This window comes from Corvus cornix, chromosome 3, assembly GCF_000738735.6.
Source record: "Corvus cornix cornix isolate S_Up_H32 chromosome 3, ASM73873v5, whole genome shotgun sequence".
Taxonomy (NCBI): domain Eukaryota; kingdom Metazoa; phylum Chordata; class Aves; order Passeriformes; family Corvidae; genus Corvus; species Corvus cornix.
Window position 1 is genome coordinate 33,703,588 of NC_047056.1, and position 20,876 is coordinate 33,724,463.

Consider the following 20,876-nt stretch of genomic DNA (forward strand, 5'->3'; position numbering starts at 1 on the left):
ACCAAGACACTAACATAGTTCAAACAGATTTCTCTCCTTTTTCTCTCTCTCTCCCCTCAAACACATAGCACAAGGCTAAACTTTGTTAAAAGGCTGCTTACTTATTATATTCTGAAAAATTGGTTTTCTTGTTTCCTAGCCATGCTTCTTTAAATCTGGACAGTACTTTAGTGATGAAACTTGTTCTTGGGTGCACATTTCCTGCATTGCCCTGCCTTGTTACTGTTGATAAAGGCTTTGGCCTTGGCACTGTAAAGCAAGAGGGAAAAATATCAGCCTTGTGTAATCAAAGTGATGGCCGGCTGTACATCGTATTTCCCTTCTCTAAAATTACCTTCTCTTAAGACTGATGAAGGCAAACGGTACGGCTTGGCTCTCTCTACTGCCAGCTTCCTTTGAACTGTGGGAAGCACCTTGCCATATTGGTCTAATAGAGAATTTCTGGCAACTGCTCTCTCTCTCAGGTGAGGATCACGATCATTCTGACAACGGAAATGTGTAAAGCACGACGTTAACAATTTACAGGAAGTTCATTGCACAGAACTATCTCTGCTCGTTCTAACTAGGGCCTAAATTTGCTCTACAGCTACAGGAGAACACCTCTGCTGCACACAGCAAGTGCCACCCAGGAGCACACATCAAGTTCACCAATTTCAGTTTTGGCAAAGTGCAAGACTAGTTAAAAAAACCAAAATGTAAGAATCCCAAACAACTCTGAAACTCGCAACTAAAACCCACAAGGCAAATTTTACCTGTGGAGCATCTAGACTGCTCTCAGGTAAAAGCAAGATACAGGACATGACATACAACATACTCTTCATTACACACAAACAAGTAAATCAACTCCCATAATCTAAACCATACATAACAGAGGGATCTGAGGAACTGAATGAAAAGACAAGATACATATTTATTCCTCAGATGCAAACAAACTCTTTTAACTGGAGTCAACCATGGTCTGTAACATATAATTCGTAATTTCACACAGCAGGATGTCTACCCTTACCGTCAGATTGGCCTTCATGGACTGATTCAGCTGGAGCGCTGGGATGTAGTTGGCACGCTGCAGATGGTGGACTAAAAGGAACTCACGATTCTGAACACCAGCATTGGTCTGTAAAAACTTCTCCAAACACTCCTGTGAGAAAGAACACGTTTCAAACATCTACTACAATTCTGCCTCTTCTCTTGCCAGAGACGATTAAGATTTTTTTGTTTCTTCTCCAAACTCACTTTTTCCGTGTCTGTGAAGGGCAGCTTCAGCAAATCCTCCATGAGCCCCATCTCCTGACAGATTTCATACATGTGCTTGAGCAGCTCTTCTATGGTTAACTTCGTGGTGTGCTGCTGCAACAGACCCCAAGCCTCCACCATGCACCTGGAGGTAAGTTTTTGGACATGGAAAGGAATAGGAACACTAGAGCCACCAAGATGCCCCACAGTGATGCTATTCATTCAAAGATCAAATGGATCAAATGGAAATGGAGGGGAGCCCCATTTGTAGCATCAGTTCTCCACATTTCCCAACATGTGAACGCCAAAACGGCAGGAGAGATTTCCTTACCTGTTGGACAACAACACAGTGAGGAACAGCCGCACTTCACTGCTGCTGGACATCGACGGCTTCATCATCTGGATGTACCTGAGGGCTCGCCTGTGCTCTCCCTGGCACATGAGGGATTGAATTATCCTCATGTGTTGCCATGACACAGTCTTGATTGTAGCTGGATGGAAGAGCAGGGCCAGGGAATTCTGGAGAAGTTGAGAGCAGCTTCATTACCACAGACTCACAAACCCGTGCAACAAACACGGGCAAAACTTTCTGCAGCAAGGCTGCAGGGGGGTTAAGCAAACTTAGATGTCTAACTAACAAAATGCTTGATCCAGGACACATCAATAAAAGTTCTTCAGTATTTGCAGGAAAGAAGGAATCAGCCAGAGAGAACAAAGTGAATGCTTTAAGAGGAACATTCAGATTTTTCTAAGTTAACAAAAGTCTGTGGACAAACATTGCTGTTTATAAATATATGAAATAATAAGTTACTCGACCAACAAATGGATTCTATTGACATGGTGACAAGTAAAGAACAACCTTCAGCATCAGAAGAACAGGTTGAAAAGTCACTTCTGCAGTCTTCTGTCTCAAATCTTGCTGCTACTTGCAGCACAGTTTCCACGGTTAAAAGTACCCAAAACACTCTTTTAGAAACAGTGCCCAACCAGTCTGCTGAAAACCTAACCATAGATGGCTTTGAAAATTTAAATATTAAAATTAATAAAGTTGATTATGCCTTTGTTTTAATCAATTTCCTGTCAAAGTAGTTAAAGCAAAATTTCAAATCATGACTTATTGCCCAAGATGTCAGAGCAGTGTTACAAAAAACTTTCTAATGCTTCAACAGCTCCTAAGTACCAATCTTTAAAATACTTTTATTGATTACAGCTCTGCACTGCAATGTCCAACTCAACTGTTTCATACTTACTTCATAATCATTGTGATCTAGAAGCCAAAACCCTTGAATAAGCTTAACGAGACCCCAAGGAATAGCAAAGGCAGTTGGAAAGGAGTCAATCGAAGTTTCTGTTTTATTTGGAAAGGAATGCATGATGTCCAGCAGCAAGTAAATTGTCTGAGAGTATCTAATTAAGGTGAATAAATTGCTAAGGCCAAAAATTTATCACATTATTATTAGCAAACCAATGAAGTAAGTATATGAAAATGGTAGGAAGCAGAACACCCTAATGTATTGATCTCGCCATTTTAAGGTATTGCAGCCTGTTGTATCGATAGTCACGTCCTAACCACAAATCAACATTCTGAATAAACAGCCAGAGAAACACTTGTGGATTTCTGTAAAGAAATCAAAAATCAGATATTGGATATTTAAATACTGCTGTTATAAACTCAGGCTCCTGCTTCAGTCAGTTAATCTACCAGCTGGACATCCAAAACACTTGAACATCCAATGCTTAATTATTAAAAAACCAAGTTCTACAGCTGTTTTGTTTTCCTCACTTCCTGACTTCACAAAAACCACAAATTATGGTACCCTTACAATGCAACTTAGCACTGTCTGATTGAAACTGTGTTTAAAACTGTATGTGGATCCCTCACTCAATGTCTCATCTTCCCTTTCTGACATCCTTTGTTAAGGACGTGTTCTAGTAAAGCAGCCCTGGAATACTACAACCATTTTTAACCCCCTTGCTCTCCAGGCTCCCCTCATGGTTTAGCCAACAAAGGCAAGCCTGCATGTTCCAGCAGCTCAAAAATTAGGTTTCTACCCAATGACTGTTCTCTCCTCCCTCTTTATTATTCTGTGTGCCTGTACTTCTAACACACACAAAAAAGCAAACATTGTTAGCTGGGCTGCGAGACAAATGATTTTGGCAAAAATCAGCTACTGGAAAACCACTGTTACAAATCCTTTTGCTCTGAAGCAGCACATTTCAGGGCACCATTCTAACTCACAGTCCTTTGCTACATATAGGAGTGCTTTAAAAAATTATAAACTGTGTTGAATTTTGAGAAAAACTAAGGGAGGATTTTATCTTGAATATTTTAGGGAACATATTTTCTTGTATCAGAAAAGACTTTGCGAAAAACACCTGGTGACAAACATGGAAGAACATTCATGTGCACACACTGAAGAGGTAACAACAAAATCTGCAAAGGATACAATTGCATGTTTGTCACTTTCTTCAATGCTTTCTAGCAAATAGAGATCCAGCAGTGCCTGAAATGAAAGATGAGAAGGTTTTCTAATGCTCCTGTCTTTCAGAATCCCTGGCTTTAGGGGACTGCTGCTGCTGCTGCTGCTGCTGGGGTTTTCAGTGAACAGAACACTCACGTGTAAACTGACAGGTGGGTATTTCCCAGTGCCGCCTTCATCTCTCTGCCACAACTTCTCAACTTGCTCTCCCAGCTGGGAAACCATTCCATCAATCATCAAGCAGTCAGAATCCCACTTTCCTCTGCAACAAAAGAGAGCAAGGGTTTGGACAGAGGAAAACACTCATTCCAGCCTCTCAGTGTCACAGATTTCTGACTCGGAGGAAGGATGCTCCTTAGGTCACAATGAATTAATGAGGCAGTCCAAAGCAGAAATCAAGAGAAGAGCTGCAGTGACTGTTTGGGTTCCAGGTTTGCTTTCCTGCTCTGTTGCGTGGAATGCCAAGGAAGTGCAGACAAAGGGTTTTAACTGCCAAAGTAACCACGCTCACCCAGTCTAACTAACAGTGCAGGCTTTCTAGAGATTTCCTGTAAGTCTTACCTTGATAAGCGCTGGAGTTTCTGTCGGTGACCCGTATAGTAGCTCTGAATCAGAGGGTAATTGTAGAAAGGTCTGGACAAATGCATATGGTCATCTACAGGTGATACAGTAAAAGCAAGTTAAAGAAGTAAGACCACGTTTTTCAACTACAACTTTGGACTAGACAGACAGAAACCACACAACCTCAAGAAACCTCCAACTCTCAAAGAATCCATGTTTCTGCTTTTGCTAAAAGAGAACTAAGGTAAAAGGCTCAACTACTTCTTCTTGTCTCAAGATCAGTTTCAAGTTTGCAGCTGATGCAGCGTTCAGAGCACGCAAAGTAAGCTCAGGTCACTCCTAAATAAACAACTCTTTTGTCGGTTTGGAATGGTTTTTGAATGTGTCGTGTGAGCATCTGTCAGACAATTAAGGCTGACAATGGAATTTATAAGGTGTCTAATTTCAGAGCATTTCCAAGGTGTATTTTCACCTCCAGCAATACACAAAAGGTTCCAAACATGCAGGTACTGCTTTTACTCTCAAAACAAGTGTTCTGGCAATACAGGTTCTGCTTACCTAAACCCTCAGGCAGGAGACTGGATCGACAGAACCAGATCACCACTTGTGCATACAAAGAAATGAGGCTGGTTACCACCTGCTTATTTGTCAAGTCTGTAAAACCTGAAAAAAAGGCAAAAGATTATTTGGATATGGCAATTCCTCTCCTTTTTACAAAACTCCCTTCAGCAGAACAAATGGAAAGCCTAAAAAACCATGGTGGAACTCTTTTTACTTTTATTTGTCCCCCCAGATCACTTCTGAATTTGAAAAAATGAAACACCATTCACCCACCCCCAAAAGAAACCAAGCACTACAAAGAAACAGACTCACTAAAAATTAAAATTTAAAAAAACCCAAACCTTATCAATTAGATTCACTCAGGAAAAAGACATTTGTTTCCCGTGTAGCAGAGATTATTACTTTAGCAAAGGGAGTGTCTTCTTTTGCCCACAATATACCAACAACAATTAATAAAAGCAGAAGCCAAAATAACTCAAGGAACTTGCTTTACACATTACTCATTTCAGCTTCCTTTATATTTTCCAGCAATTTGCACACAGCTATCGGTCACGAGCTAAGAATTAGGAACACTTCTCAGCACTGCCACACTCAGTTGCTGTAAGTGCCACCCAGGTGCTTACTCAGCTCACTGCTGAAGCAATGCAGCCTCCCCTACCCAGGCTCATGACCTCCACAACAAGCTGCTGCCCTGAACTCAAAGCATCTTAAATCACAGTCCCAGCTTCTCAGACTTAAGCCCCTCCTCCCAGCTCAATCTGACACTCTCCCAACCATCCAAAACAACAGCAGCTCCTGTCTCCACAGTTACAACCCAAGCATCCTTCCAAACCTTAACAAACGGACCCAAGGCTTAGCAGTGCTTTCACCAACCTTTCTCAGTAAGCTCTCGGGCTTCTGTTAGAAAACAGTTCAGGACTGTGCTGAGGTTGCTCAGAAGCAGCTGGCAGTGCTGAAGGGACTGTAGTGTCTGGGGGTCAATGAAGTTGCAGGAGCCGTCAAACAGCGGAACACCTTGTCAAGGATGAATATCAAATCATCAGTCAGCAGAGCAACTGCAGACTTCCAGAGGACACTTCAACAACCACACAACACTTAGAGAACACTTAAAGAAGCAGTACCATATACCGGCAGATTACTGAATACGATCCACTACAAAGAATGGCCTGAGCTTTCAAAAACGACCACACCAGTACTCACATATTTGGTCCAGTTCATCTTTTGTACAGATCACTTTGCTCCACGTCCACTCAAGAACAAACCGTAAATTTACAGCAGAACTTGGCTGCTCTGTAGAAAGAGAAAACAAAAAGGACGTGAAGCCACAATTTCTCACCAAAACAGACAGAACATAAAAACACTGGAAGCAGCATTACCTTCAGAAGTCCAGTGTTTAATGCATCCCGTCAGAAGTTCTAAAGAACCTGTCTGCACAGCAGCTGACAACACCGCTTCTAACTGCTCCTCCTAAGCACAACAGACAAAAGCAAATCACAACCTCACCTACTTTTCATTCCCGAGCCATCGACACAAGTGTTTGTTTCTAACTGGATACTCATTCAGACATCACAAAGTCCACTGGTGCAAACGCAACTAATTCCCGATTCTTGATTCTTTCTGAATTCCAGCCACGGGCTGGACTGATTGCTGGTTTGAGGAACACAGGGAAGTTTTCCTCTGACATTTCAACCTCACACAGGCTAATGTTAATCTCTATTTCTGTGCCTTGGGGTTTCAGTTTCCATTTACTGAGTCCCAGTTAACTATTTGCAGTAACATCCTCTGCTCATACCCATGATGCACTTTGGGCACCCCCCTTTGCCATCAGGAACACGTGAAGGGGACAGAGCAAACACAACTGTGTTTGCATGGAAACAGTGAAGCTGAGGCCAAGCAGCTCCCAAGACCAGCAAGACATGAAGCAGCTTTGACAGCCAAAACATTAAGCTACAATTTGTTAAAGTACCATAAAGAAGGGAAACATTTCAGTTCTAATAGGCAGAAATTTCTGTTCAAATTCTGTATTCTAATGCCATGGCAATCCTCGAGAAGGATAATGCACAGGCATGCACACACACGGCAAATAAGCTTATTTCAGCTGGTGTTCAGACATTTCTTTCAGGTGAAATGATCCTGCATACAATTTTTCATTTTTTCTTCCCTCTATTTTTTTTTAAACAAATCAAAAAGTTTGTGTTCTAGGTAAAAACATTACATTTAAGAGCAATTTCTACATATTAAAAGACATACAGATATTTCCACTGTTTTCTGAAAATGCATTTCAGGCAAGGAAACATGCCAACTACCTCTTAGGGTACCAAACAAAATTCCAAGCTTCTTGACCCTAATGCTGAAATTTTTCTTTCTAGTATTCAAAAGCAATCCCTGCTCAATGCAGTCTCTGAACAATATAATCACAGCTCAGCAAAGGTCATCATAAAATGTCTTGCTTTCCCAAGTAATTTCCAAACCAGAGTTGACATCAGAACATCTAATCAGAATGTAAGAGCCTACATCAGGCTTGCAAAATAAACCATCTATGGGCTGGGTCAGCTTGCCAAGAGGGCTGTTCCCAGTCAAACTTGGAGTTTGCATATTATTACTTCTGCTACCTAATGTCAAAACCTGCCTGTCAGAGCAGCTTCCAAGTCACATAAAACTCAGATGGCAATGTCTTGTAGCCTCTAGAGCCTTCAGATAAGATGGATGTATTCCCCCTGGATTCCCCAGTGTACACTCACCTGACTCAAACTGGATGGCTGGACATCAACCAGTCTTGGAGACAGCAAGCCAGCTACAAGACACCGAGTGTAGCTGTCACGAATGGCTTCACTTATTAAAGGACCAGATTTCTTCAAGAACTTCAAGGTCTGAAACATCAATCAAAACACACAGATTTAAGACAGCATTCAATCACTAGGGTTCTGTCTTAAAAACAACAGCCAAACTAACAGTTTCAGTTTATAGACAATATCCTGTAAAAGAAAATACTAACCCTTGCAATGCTAAAGGAAGTATTTTCCAGCCTGTCTGCCAATACTCGAGCCCTGGTATTTTCCCTGACACAAATTATATTCTGTAGAAGTTAAAACTAACACACAACTTTAAATCACACTTCTGTGCTTGTTTGTGCCAAAGATGATTTACATGGGTATATTTAGTGAGCTGGAACTTAATTTGAAAGGATTTGTCACAAGCTGTGCAGTGGCTCAGAAGTTATAATTTGGCCAAGGTTGGGAGAAAAAACATGCATTTCCTTAATAATTCTGAAACAGTTAATAACTTCTCCCTTTCTCCATGCTGTCCTCCTTTCTCAAGTTCATCGGGGTCCATACCCTAACTCCACGCTGTGCAGACAGTACAAAGAAGAAAACGCTTTCCCCAACTTCCACCACACCCTTTCTTCCTACTACAGCAATGCTGCATTCCTTTCCAGCCATTCAATCCCTGCTCTGCCTCCCTAGAACAGCACTATTTGCATGAAACTGGCAGGATGTGACTGCAGTTATGCATGTGGATGGGCTGTGTGAGCATAAAGTGGTCTCTGACACTCAAAGCACTGCAAGAGAGAAGCTTGAAAAGGTTCATCTCTGGACAGTCTCAACAGAGATACAGCAAAAAAGTCACCTCCTTCTGGAAGCCGGTGCAAGTCATGTGAACAACTCCCGAGCTGAGCAAGCACGTAACATCTGCAGAAACAAGAACGTTTGACAGACATTGTTACCTTATCACCAGTTTGTGCTTCTTCAATAGTGCCCTCTGGAAAGACAAACCTCAAGCAGCCCTTGCCTTCAGCAGACCACCTACAAACTTTCTTTAAAAAGTAGTTACTGTCTGACTGTAGAAACTTAAGCTCCAGTGCCACCCAGATGCTGTGCTTTGGGCCTCAGCTCCAAGTCATTTCATTTTATGACCATCACCCCTTCCCAGGCTGTGTTACAGAAGCCCCAAAACCCAAAAGTCAGCAGCCTGTCAGATATGTTGCACAAGCTAAATACCTTGTCAGGACAGGTAACCAGGTTGGAGAAGGTTTGTGGGGGTTGTTTGGTTTGGTTTTTGTGTGACAAACAATGAACAAGAAGGAGAACCCCTAAGTGGCATTTGACCTCAACTGAAGCTTGTCACTATTCAAATGAAAAGCACTGAAATACCTACCAAAATTATAGGTGCTTGGATTGAAAAACTGTTCAGGTGGTGGATAAGAAGGAGGAACCCCCCGACTTAGACTACGCTCGTGTACCAGAATATCCAAAATGAGGTTTGGAGAAGTCATGCTTATTACAGGATCCAGTGACCACAGTGCAAAATAGGGGCAATCATGACGGAATTCTTCTGGCCTTAAAGAAAACAAGTGCATAAGCTCAACAGAGACTTTCAAATTAATCCTTTGTAGGGATATTGAAAGCAACTTAACTAAAACCTACCTCAGTGAATCTGGCATTTGAGCATGATACCAGCGATTGATGTCAAACACACCCAAGTAAGTAGATGGTTTTCCCTGACCATAGGTATTCACTTGCCAACTGAAGATTGATACACTGGTGTCAGGAGAGATTACTGTCAAAGAGAAGACATTGTTTCTTGTTGTAGAAAATATGAGATATTTGCTCTCATGAAACTCACAAAGTACAACACTTTACCAGGAATAATAAAAAAAAATATGGAATAGCAACCATCTCTGCAATATGTTTCAGTCATACTGCATCTTTTTCTTGTTCAAATTATACTTGTTCCTAACAAAATCAAATACACAATTATTAATTACTTAGGTTTTACATGCTGTGTGAATAAGTTGGGGGAAAAACAGGCTAGGAACACAGATTGCTGTTTTTAGAAAGCACACTTGTAAATTATCTCATACAGTTGTATCACTCAGCTAGCATGATTGATATATACGAAGTCTAACGAGTCACAGTAAAAGAACAAAATTATCAGACTAAATAAATAATACTTAAAAATACAAACAGGAAACTGGAATAGAAATTTTAACATAAAACTTTCCCAATGTTCTATTCTAGTTCTCCCAATAAGCAGAATGTTCTGTGTTGTCTGGGGACAATGCATTCTTGTGGCAATACAAATGGCCACTCTAAGCTCTGAGAATACAACTGACACCAAGCTGTGGTGGTCAGGCACCAAAGCTTAATGCCTCACTCTAGTTAGTGTGAGAGCCCATAATCCCCCCAGTTCCACAGTTTACATATTTTTGTAAGATTGGTCCATGTTTTCCCCACCCCATTTTATGTTTAAGTCTATGTATATTTATTTCCCTTACATTAATATAAGTTCTAGAAAGTTCTATTAGACTCGACACCCCATTGGCTCCTTCCCTTAGTCCCGCCTATGTGTTAATCCCATTGGTGCCCTTGCTCTCAACCCCGCCTCCTATCCCATATTCCATTGGCTGTATCCCTTATCCCTGCCTTTCCTAGCCCCACTATAAAATTCCTGGACACCCTCAGATCCTTGGCTCTTTCTCCCTACCCTTTCATGTAAGTAAACCTTCTGCATGGAACCTACACGAGGAGTCCCTTCTCTCACTTCTTTGCCTCCACCTGCGTGCCCTCACACCCTGCTTGGAGACAGCTCCCTCGGGTGAGGAGCTCATTCTCTCCTGTGTCCTCTCTTTTTGTATGGACCGCCTAGGACCAGTCAGGTTGCGGCTAGACCTCCGGGCTCTCTTTGAGCTGGCGCGCAACGTGACACATTCTCTAGATGTAAAACAAAGTATGTGAATATCATTTACTCTAATAGAGCAAGGAACAAAAAGAAGGCTGTATGTTGAGCAGAATGTTTCTCTGTTCTCTCTTAAGTTCATCACTACCATTTAGGGATCCTCACACGCTTTGCTATGTCTCATTGTGAACTTCTGTGCCATTTTGTCAGCTTCTGAAACTGCCTTTGCGTAGAAAAATTACCTTCGCAATTCAGAAGACAACTTCACTGCTAGCCTCAACACACATCCAACAGAAGCTAATGTGTGCCTAGAAATTAACTTGAGCAGGTTCTGAATAAAATCTAATTAGAAACCATCAGAAAACTAACAGTTTTTCGCCATGCCTCATACTTGATAAAAATGAGACAGAAAAGGTTCTTGTTGTTATTTTGGGGATTTGGGGTTTTTTAATGTGGTGGGGTGGCTCATGTTCAGCCAGCTGTCATGTAGAACTCCTAGGTACTTTCCACCAGGCACATTTCCAGCCACTTTTTCCCAAGCTTGTAGCATTGCAAGAGGAGTCTGAACCTCATACAATTTGCCTCAGTCCATCAATCCAGCCTGTGCAGATCCCTCTGCAGAGCCTTCCTACCCTCCAGCAGATCAACACACTTCTCCAGGGTGGCGTCATCCCAAACTTACTGAGGGTGCACTCGATCCCCTCATTCAGATCATTGATAAAGACATCTCACAGGACTGGCCCCAGTTCTGAGCCCTGGGGAACTAGATTCACTAGATGCAGCCAGAGGTTTGAGCAGGATAAAAAAAAAATCAGGCAACACTCCTAAGCAATAGACAGAATGATATTACTGTTCAATGAAGACAACTGCCAGAACAAGCTGACTGACCAGCATTATGCAGATGACCCCGTACACTGCTCTAGCATCCCAGCAAACATAAAATAAAACCTACTTTTTCCCTTAAAGAATGATGTTCAGAGGGATAAGAATTCTCACATAACTTAAGCACCCAGGTTTTTTTTAAATAAGCCCAACAAGGTCAGCTAGACGAATATTTAAGACTTCAAGATTGTGAGTATAGAACAGCATTCATTGCTTAGATTCCCAAATCATGTAGTTTAGAATAACCAAACAGGGACATCAGAACAAACCTTCATTAATGCTATCCTCTCTGTCAGCATGGTTGTGAAGTTTTTCTATGGTCTGAAAGCTGAGGAATTTAGTATTGCTGGTCTGCCCTCTCCAGGGAAAGATGCCACCACTGAGATCTAAACTGAAGAGTTTGACACAGTATTTAAAACCCTAGGGGAAAAAAATGAAGAAGAGAGGAAAGGTCAGTTTGAAATAACAACATACATATGAATATGAAACATAAATTCATAAATATGAAACAATGCAATATCTGACATGCTTACTATACTGCATGTTTCCTGTCAATAGGAACTACATCTGACATGCAAGAGAATTAAGTGTCAAGTCATAATGGGCAAGTTTGGCTGTAAAGGCTTTTGCACATTTTCAAAATCTAGCATTTCCCTAACATTAGTCTAGATCTAAAATGTGTTGCAGAATTCCTTGCATCATCAAGGTGTCTTTACCTGAATATACAGTTAGAGAGACATCTGAAACAATGCAACACATCAGCACACAAAGTCTTTGCTCCATGTTTTGATCACAGAACCTGACATTACAGCAGCTAAAGGTCTGTCACGAGATGTTATCGATAGGCACATCAATAGAGTGAACACCCATCTCTCTAGTAATGATGAGAACTTCCTAGAGATTAACAATCTTCTTTCAAACCACATAAGCTCTTATCAGCTCCTCCTCTAATCTTGTAGGCAACTAATGGGTGAAATATCCCTCAATTCCTTATCGAGAGGACATGGGATGAACATGGACAATGTGTTTAAGATTCCAAACTACTACAGAGTAAGCAAACTGCTTTGAGATATACAGAAACACATATGCAGAAAGGATGGCCCTGAACCTCTGCCACCACCACTTTCTAAGTAAGCATTAACCCAAATACTGTCTTTCAGTACAGCCTTCATTCAACCTGTCTACCATACAACATGTGAATGTGTGTGCATTGTGGACAAATAGCAGCTCTACAATTAAAAAAGCCCAACAAAACACCAAACTAAAAAATCAGCAAAATCACTACCAAACAAAAAACAAGCTTCCTAAACTTTCAGAGATCTAAAATGAACTGGCATGAAAGCACACATTCTCAATCTATACATTTAATTCATCTAATCTGAGAAGAGACAAACTTTCTCTTAATGGTTCCAGAAAATGCTACAAATAAAAACAAAATGTGTCTAAAATAAACAAACAGATTAAAAAGTCTTTCATTACTGAAAAGAAAAAATGGTAAAATTTGCCCTAAAGCATGCACATTCCATTCTCTTTTATTCAGGAATTTTAGAAATAACAGATACACATGCACAGCAGCTAAGAAAAATCAAAACCATCTCTTTGAAAAACTAACGTGAAGCCTAAGCAAAGAATCTCATCTTTCTTATAAAATGACTAAAATAATTTTTAATAAAAGATGCTGTCCTGAACAAGATGTCCACCATACCAAAGAACAGTTCCATAAGATAAAGCACTATAATTCCATAAACCCATCAGGCTTTCATTTTAATAACTAGAATTTCAGTTTTCATTCATATACAAAGAGCCAACTTAACTGATACTCAGGGAAACTTTATCTTTTCATCTCTCACATATAGGCCTGTCTTACCTCATATGTGACTTGTCCTGATGACAGGTGTTTCCTGTCACCAAATGCTAACTGCAACAGATGTAAACTCACAGCATTCCCTTCCCTGAAAAAAAGTATAAATGAGGAGATTTGATTACAAAGCGGCTTTACAATCCTCATTAGCATTTTATTAGATCTAGGCTGAAACTTACTTAAGAGCATGCTCTTGCTGAAAAGAAAAACACTGCTTCCCAAAACATGATAATTGGTCCCATTCAGCCAGTAAAACAGAAAGCAGGAAATTTTGACACTAACAGCTTCAGGGGTGAATGCTAACTACATCATTGGAAAGCTTTAATATGCAGTATGGACCTACAATTGTTGGAAATCGCTTTTCACAGTAAAGCATTCTCCAGAAAAACTTCTTTAAAGTCAAACTTAAGAAGACTGCCACTCTGTGAGTAGCTGGGCTAAGCAGCTTGCTGATGCTGAGAGAGGAAGGTATATTTGTCCCTTTCCCACCAAAGTTACAGTCCCTCTCTTGCATGCACTGCACCCTTCCACACTCTGACTTATTCCTTATCCCAGCTGGAAACCATTGATTTGCTTGCTGAACACTGTTCATTTTCTGCTAGGGAAGCTGAACTGGCACACAAGGACTCCAAAGACTTCTGAAGCTCTTATGAAGCAACCAGTAATACTGTCATTACCCTCCTTTAGGGACAGCTGTATGTGTCCAAATATCAAAAAAAAAAAAAAAAATTAGCAAAATCAGTCGCTTATGGTAAGTTTTATTTACCTTTGTTGTGTAGACTGAACAGCCCACAAGTAGCAACAATTTTGAAGATCACTCTCAGGCTCTTGAAAAGTAAGAGCACAGACAGGAATCCTCCCTCCTCCAAGCTGAGTGTAGTGCCTACAGGGTTGCAAAAAAAGAAAAAAAAAAAGACAAGAAAAGACAAATAATTGAGTCAAGCAAGTGACTATTTTTTATGCAGCAGTCAAGGTGAGGAGATTTCTGTCCATCAAAGCAATAACCTCTGTTTATGTCCTCCACTGCCCCAGGAAGAGGAACAGAAATTATTCAGTTCAGCTGTTGGGGAAAAGACTGTTCCTATTGTTGAAGCCTACTTTAATATTGAACTTAAAATGCAGTAAATCTGAACATATTTAAAACAGCACCAAACAGAAGGAGCTTCTCATTTCTTTACTTGGACATTGTAACAAATTTTTTCTTCCAGACTTCTGAACTTCAGTTGTACCTTCACAATCTTTTCCTGACACCTAATTATGCCTCCACTCTCTATTTATGTATCAGTAATTTTTGGTGAGTCACTGTAGATTTGCTAAAGTAAACCCCTATCTGAATCTAGCCAAGTATTAAAGGTGAGATTGCTCTTCAGAGATTTGAAATAATCTCTTAATTTTTCTATTGTTTATAAATTTACATGCTTCTTACTCTCGTCTCCAAGGCTTCCAAAGAAACTTTGGTTCATGTACATCCATGCCTTGGAATACGTCAACTCCCTACTTCCATCAAGGGTGAAATGTAGGAAGAAGTATGCTTTCAGGCACAAATCAGCTACTGAATTATCATGTCTCACCAGTTTCATCCTGGTCACTTAAAAAAATGTAATCACCAAAATCACATTATTCACATACTGATGCCTTTCAGTGGATGCCCTAATTGCAGTAACTGGTTCTGAAAAATAATTTCTAAAACCTGTCTCATTGAAATACACACATTGCCTGGTTTTACTGAATACTACTGGACAGAACAAACTGACTTACAAAAATCAGATCTATCACATCCCTACTGTCTGACATGTCCCAATGCTTTCCACAAGTCCTCAATCCACAGGCACAGTAAGAAAACAATCCCAGTCCACTGCAGAGAAGGCGCTGCACTTAATCCATGTGTCAGTTATTTCAGAATAGGATTTCTGAACACTCCAAGGTTATAGCCAACATCCCACTCACAGAAAAAAGGTCTTCTGAAATGAATATATTTCAGAAGCAGAAAAATTGAGAGCACTGCACCTCCAAGTGTGACCTAGTGGAAAGGACTACTTACGCCCTCTTCAAAGTTTTCATATTCCCCAGTGACAAGTAGCCATCAGAAAAACCCACAACGAGCTGGTTGCTTCTGCTTATGTAGCACAGGGTTGATACTGCTGTTCCTGAAGGACTTCGTAATTGAAAACAGAGATGCCTCCCTTCTCTGGTCACAGCTTCTCTTCTCTGTGGAACTTCAGCAGGAATTCTAGTGACAACTTCTAGATCTACACACATAAAAGCAGGCAAGAAATGAATGTATTATGCCACTTCAGCTGCATTTGGAACTGATGGGATTATACAGTGTGTATAATCTAATTCTACTGTCCCAGGCAAAACACCCATTTCTGCAACACCTTTTTTGCTATTTCTGTTTCTGCACCTATTCAGAGAAAAGAAGGACTCTCCAATGGGACAGGTATTCTCAATCCTATTTCAAAACTGGGTACAACTGTAACCTTTCTAGACAAATTCATTTTTAAGGCCTCATGATGAAGCTATTTGAAGGGACATGAACTCCTGAAGCCACTCTTACAACACCCAAAACAGTGGGCACAATCTGAAGACACAAATTGCAGTATTCATTCACCCAAATGCAGGGCTTTTGATAAACCAGATTTATTTCAAAACACAAGCCTAAAATTTGCCCAAAGTCATTAATGGAAACAGGAGAACGCTCCCAAGAAATATGGTACCTCTGACACAACTTCCTATCAGGCAGCTGCATGGACTCAGATGGAAAAATTCCTACATCCCACTGGTACGAATCATAGGGACAAAGGGATCTGGGCAGCAAGAGGTGTTCTTAACAGCAGGAGGGGTATTGAGCCACTCCCAATTTTTGATCAGTTCAGGACCACACAATGCCAAACTGCCATCTGCAATCAGCAGTGTCAGAAATGTCAGCAGTCAGTCAGCACGCTGGGATCTTCACTGGGATACATGCTGGCTTTTGAAAAGAAACAAATTTTCTTACTTCTAAATTCAAGTTTAAAAACTGCAGCTTACCCGATGCTTCTACTTCATTCTGACTGCAAGATAAATCATCCAAACAAAGGTCAACCAGAAGGACACGGCCAACGTCTGTAGCCACCGCTGCCACTCCAAAGAGCCATCGCAGGCTCTGGTGCAGGTGCCGGGTGCTCACACTGGCTCCGCCGTCACTGCTGATGGGTTCGATGGCAGTCACCTGCGGGAAACTGCAGTCAACAGCAAAGCTCTTCTGACAAGCTCAAGAGTAATCACTCAGAAGGGAAGCTCAATTCACTCAGAAGTGAAGCCAGCATTAGCACATCAGAAATAGGAAAGTAAATACAGGTTCGTAAGACTTAAAAACAAAGCATTGTTCCCAATTATACCAAGCAAAAAGGAAAATCATAGAAAGAAAGCTCTCTCCACTTAAATGGCCCATTCTGTCTTTACAGCTTACCAGTTTCCATTTCCTACTTAGAAATAATTACATCTGAGAAGACACATGAAATCAATTACATGCTAGAAGCTTTACTGTATGTACGGGACTTAAGTAAGAAAGACAAAGCTAAATCTAGTCCTTCCACTGCTCACAGCCCATCAGCACTGTGATACAGTCCAGGTCCTCTTTACCAAACATTTCACAGGATAAATCAGGGCTGCAAGGCAAACAAGGCAGTGGCCATAGGCCACAGCAGACACACCATTTCCATGGGAATGAAACATTCCTAGAAAGGCTTGGAGGGAGATGCTGGCTTAGTAAAATCTATGCTGGTCCTCACTTTGACTCATAATATCCAACAAAAATTTAAATGCGTGCCAGCACTGTCACAGATGGGAAGGAAAACTGTAGAAGGCAGCCTAAACCAACAGCAACAGACCAAACAGGAACTTGCTCAGCCTGAGGCACGAGCTCTCTCTGCTCCCGGACAGGACAAGCAGTCCCCACAACCTCAGGACAAGGTGAAGACCCTTCAGCACCCACAGCACACCCAGCACAATACTGACTGCTCCAGCAGAGACCCAAGCACACCAAGGCTCCTGCACTAAAGCTGGACAACAGAAGAACAGGGGCTATCGATTGGCCTCTTACAAATGCAGCACCATGAAACAGGCAGCTTTACAGCAACAACAAACGTTTGTCTGAAAACAAAGCAAAGTAGTGAGCATCACAAGGTAGTCCATCTTTTTTCTCCTCTCCCATATCAAGCATTTGCTTATGACTGCACTGCCTGGACATCTGCTACACAATCCACCTTTTACCTTGGACACAAGAATTCCAATCTTAGAAGTACCTATAGTTATTTAGGAAACTCGGTTTTCTTTCAGAATTTTTATGATTCAGATTAAATCTGCAATCTTCTCTGCTGCTCAGAGGACTAGCAAAAGTATTTTGATGACTCAGATTCTTGAGCTCCAAGTCTTGGTGACTGTGATGAGGAAATACAGAACACATCTTGCTGCACAATTAGCCAAGGCTCAAGTGTTGCTGCTTCTAACTTTTCTGTTTAGGATATTTTTTTCATTGTACAACTAGATCTAAATGAATCTTTATTAGTTTTCCATAGAATCTTCCAAAAATGTTCCCCGGTTACTTCTATTTTCCATGTAGAAGCTCCTGAAATGACATATTTTTCCACTATGCTATGCACTGCTTTTTCCTATTCTCCTAGTGTACTGCCAGCTCATTCTGGGAAAGAACAAAGAAAACTCTTCTCAGCTCACTGAATCTGAATGCTGCCCTTCTGCCTCATAGAAACCGGGAAAAATTCGGAAAATACCATGCGACAGTTCTGAAATACGCAGTCGTTATATATCCACATGGAAAATAATACCAGAAACATGGTGCTCCTTAAAGCCTTAAAACAGAAAATGCAGAAAAGGGTGTGGAGAAAATGGCTCTCTTGGCTGGGTATTCTTAATTGACAACGTGTTAATGTAATACAGAAAACATACATCCTACAAAGAGACGTTCCAAAGCTTTTCCTCAAACAGGATTATGCAGCACCAAACAACACAAAATCTTTGTTTCCCCAAAAAGATACATACCCTTCTTGAAAGAGCAACTGCTTTAACCACTCTTGAGATCCCAAGGTCATAGAGACAGAGAACACTTCCCTCTGCTTCCTCCAACCCAACCAGGAGTCCAGTCCTCTTCTGCCAAGAAAACTCGGTCACCACGCGAACAGCGGGAGGCTGCTCGTTCACTCCGCTGAAGCGATACGCAGAGAGCCGCTCTCCCGTCACAGAGCTCACCACCTCCAGCTGAGGGCCACACGCCAGCCACGCCAGGCCACTTCTGCCTGCAAGGGAAAAGAAACATGACTGAACAAATCCCCAGCAGAGGAACTGCAACAACAGCGAGGCCGCTGTCATTGCGCCTTTCCCTCAAACGCGCCAAAGGGAGGAAGACCGAACTACCTACTTCTGGACAATGCTTTTAAATCACCCATTGCAGCCCTCAACCAGTACATCCTAAAATTAATAACCCCGTTCCTTTGCATTTGTACTTGTCATTCCTGCACTCAAGAACGTTGACTGTTTGGGATAAAGATTACAATAGACTGATCTCTAGCGTGTACATCATACTTGCCTTGCTTTTGCTAGAAAACACCTACATATGTACAGGAACACAAGTCTCAAAGCACACTTCAAATACAGCCCATCTAAACCAATTCATTTCCAGTTTAAGAATTTTGCTTGACACGTGACTACTCTGGGCAGGGATTTGGACAGGAAATTATCTTCAAATGGGCACTGCATTTCAACTTTTACACTTCAACAAGTGTTGTTTCACTGAAGAATTTAACACTTGTTCCTTCACTGGAGAACATCAAGCTCAAAGGAAGGATCAGCTCCATTACTGCACTTACAGTCAGGTAGGTAAGATTCTATCTGGTCTTAACACAAGCCCAGACATCCAGACAGGCATCCAGCTCTACCTTCAGATCACCTAGAAAGTCAACTAGCTAATCTGCTTAGCTGCTTTCAGCAACTCTCACTGGGTCCTCATCTGCATCCTATTAAATACCTTGGAAATACATGGGCAGCGCTTGAGCTGGTACAAAGAAATACATCCCAAAACAACACAATTTATTCTTTGAAAACTGCCTTCTATTTCATTCAAAGCTGAGGAAGGCTCATTGACTCAGCATGGTCAGCTAAATTATTTTAATAGCACAAGATTGGAGCAGGCTGTTGCAATTTCTGTGTTCAATTCTATGAATGGTTTAATACTAGCATTTCTAATTGTTAAAAGATCCTGTTTGTGCTATCAGAACCTGATGCATCTTGACAAAACAAACCTGATTCTGTGACCCTGTGCTTCAGGCAATAACAACTTTATACCAGAACCAAATTTAAAGGAAAATGCTCACCTCCAGAAAACTTCCCACACAGCACAGAGTCTAGTGTGGTTTCATCTTCCCCAAGTGCCTGAACAGTCACCTCTGGAAACTGCAGCAGACTGCTCGTTACCTGAGCCGTTAGATCTCGCATTCTTCACTGTAAATAAAGAAAAAAAGGCAAAAAGAAAGACTCATGTCAGCCATAAATATCTTTGAGACTGACCCAAGCTTCATCAGTATGCAGCGACAAATCTCCTATACATCATCTGTAGCTCTTTCTGCTTAAAAAAAAAATGGAACTCAGGACAGTTTTTCATCTCACAGCAGAACAAAAGGAGAATCTTGTGCTTTTCTGATGCCTCTGAGATCAACAAAAAGTGACACAGGGATGGACAAGATAAATAATAGGAAAGAGAACAAACACACTGAGTTCAGGTCTACTCATCCAGGTTCGCAAGCTGTGATCTCAGAAAAATCGTATTTCAAAAAGTTTGTGCTCTCCAGGAAGCACAAACCTATAGCAGAAAATGAGAAGTAGAAAGGATTTCAGCACTCTATCCCAATAGCCCCAACAGCTAAGATTCTGTATCAGACGCAGACCAAAGATTTGACTTCCTTTTAAGTGAGAAAACAAACAAAACTAACACAGATCAGAATTGGACATTAGAGCAAATTTACCCAGCTATCTGCTGTGGTTCTTGTCTGACACAACTCTACTTTCATCCAAGAGCTGCAGTCTGTCTAAGATAGCTGAGCAAGCAAAAGTTCCTGAAGCCTGTGCTGTGCCAATCTTGTCTCTACATTGCTTGCTTTACCCGGACAGAGAGACATAGGTGCCAAGGGTCTCAGTACAGAACTCCGCAGAGTGTATTTCACTGCTTGTCCCTCCCAGCGCAAGTGCTAGAATCTTGGGTTCGTAACGAAATTCTAGAAAGGCTTTCTGGAACCACTGGCAGTCATCTTGTCTGACTGCCCTGCTGCTCAAGCCAGCACCCACAGCAGGCTGCCCAAGCCTGTATCCAGATGGGTTTGGAACATGTTACTCTCCAACAGGCTTTTACAGCCAGCAAGCTGACAAGATCAACTGCAGAAACACCTGCAACCCATGCAACAGGCCCTGGCGGTCGGTGACTCTCTCCTAACTACTTAAGGATTCTATTCTCCCCACCACACCAGTAAAACAGTGTCACAGCAGGAAACGCCTGTCACCACTGTTTCTCCAAAACTGTATGTGACACCTTAATTCCCAGAGCAGCAAGTCACGCAGTCCTTGGCTGTCATCGC

At 41.4% G+C, this 20,876-nt stretch overlaps 1 protein-coding gene across 1 annotated transcript; it reads right to left on the reverse strand.

Annotated features, from left to right (window-relative positions):
• Positions 1–66: 66 nt before the first annotated feature.
• LOC104684474 (protein ELYS-like) lies at positions 67–19,758 on the reverse strand. Its single transcript, XM_039568853.1, has 24 exons — positions 19,623–19,758; positions 18,295–18,548; positions 16,285–16,465; positions 15,296–15,503; positions 14,021–14,137; positions 13,261–13,345; positions 11,663–11,813; positions 9,260–9,392; positions 8,991–9,172; positions 8,463–8,524; positions 7,577–7,705; positions 6,212–6,302; positions 6,036–6,125; positions 5,709–5,849; positions 4,833–4,937; positions 4,275–4,368; positions 3,852–3,975; positions 3,681–3,737; positions 2,484–2,630; positions 1,565–1,752; positions 1,234–1,378; positions 1,007–1,138; positions 335–482; positions 67–249 (listed from the first exon to the last, which is right to left on the reverse strand). Exons 1-24 carry the CDS (start codon positions 19,741–19,743, stop codon positions 98–100), a joined length of 3,237 nt encoding a protein of 1,078 aa, XP_039424787.1. The 5' UTR covers positions 19,744–19,758; the 3' UTR covers positions 67–97.
• Positions 19,759–20,876: the final 1,118 nt, after the last annotated feature.

Bases quoted from the DNA above. Each gene is read 5' to 3' on its own strand.
- LOC104684474 (XM_039568853.1), bottom strand. From the start codon at position 19,743: ATGCGAGATCTAACGGCTCAGGTAACGAGCAGTCTGCTGCAGTTTCCA. The intron at 8,525-8,990 runs GTAGGTATTTCA...TTGTTTCTGCAG, and splicing joins TCCAAGCACCTATAATTTTG to ATGTTACGTGCTTGCTCAGC. The intron at 6,126-6,211 runs GTAATGCTGCTT...CTCTTTCTACAG, and splicing joins TAAACACTGGACTTCTGAAG to AGCAGCCAAGTTCTGCTGTA.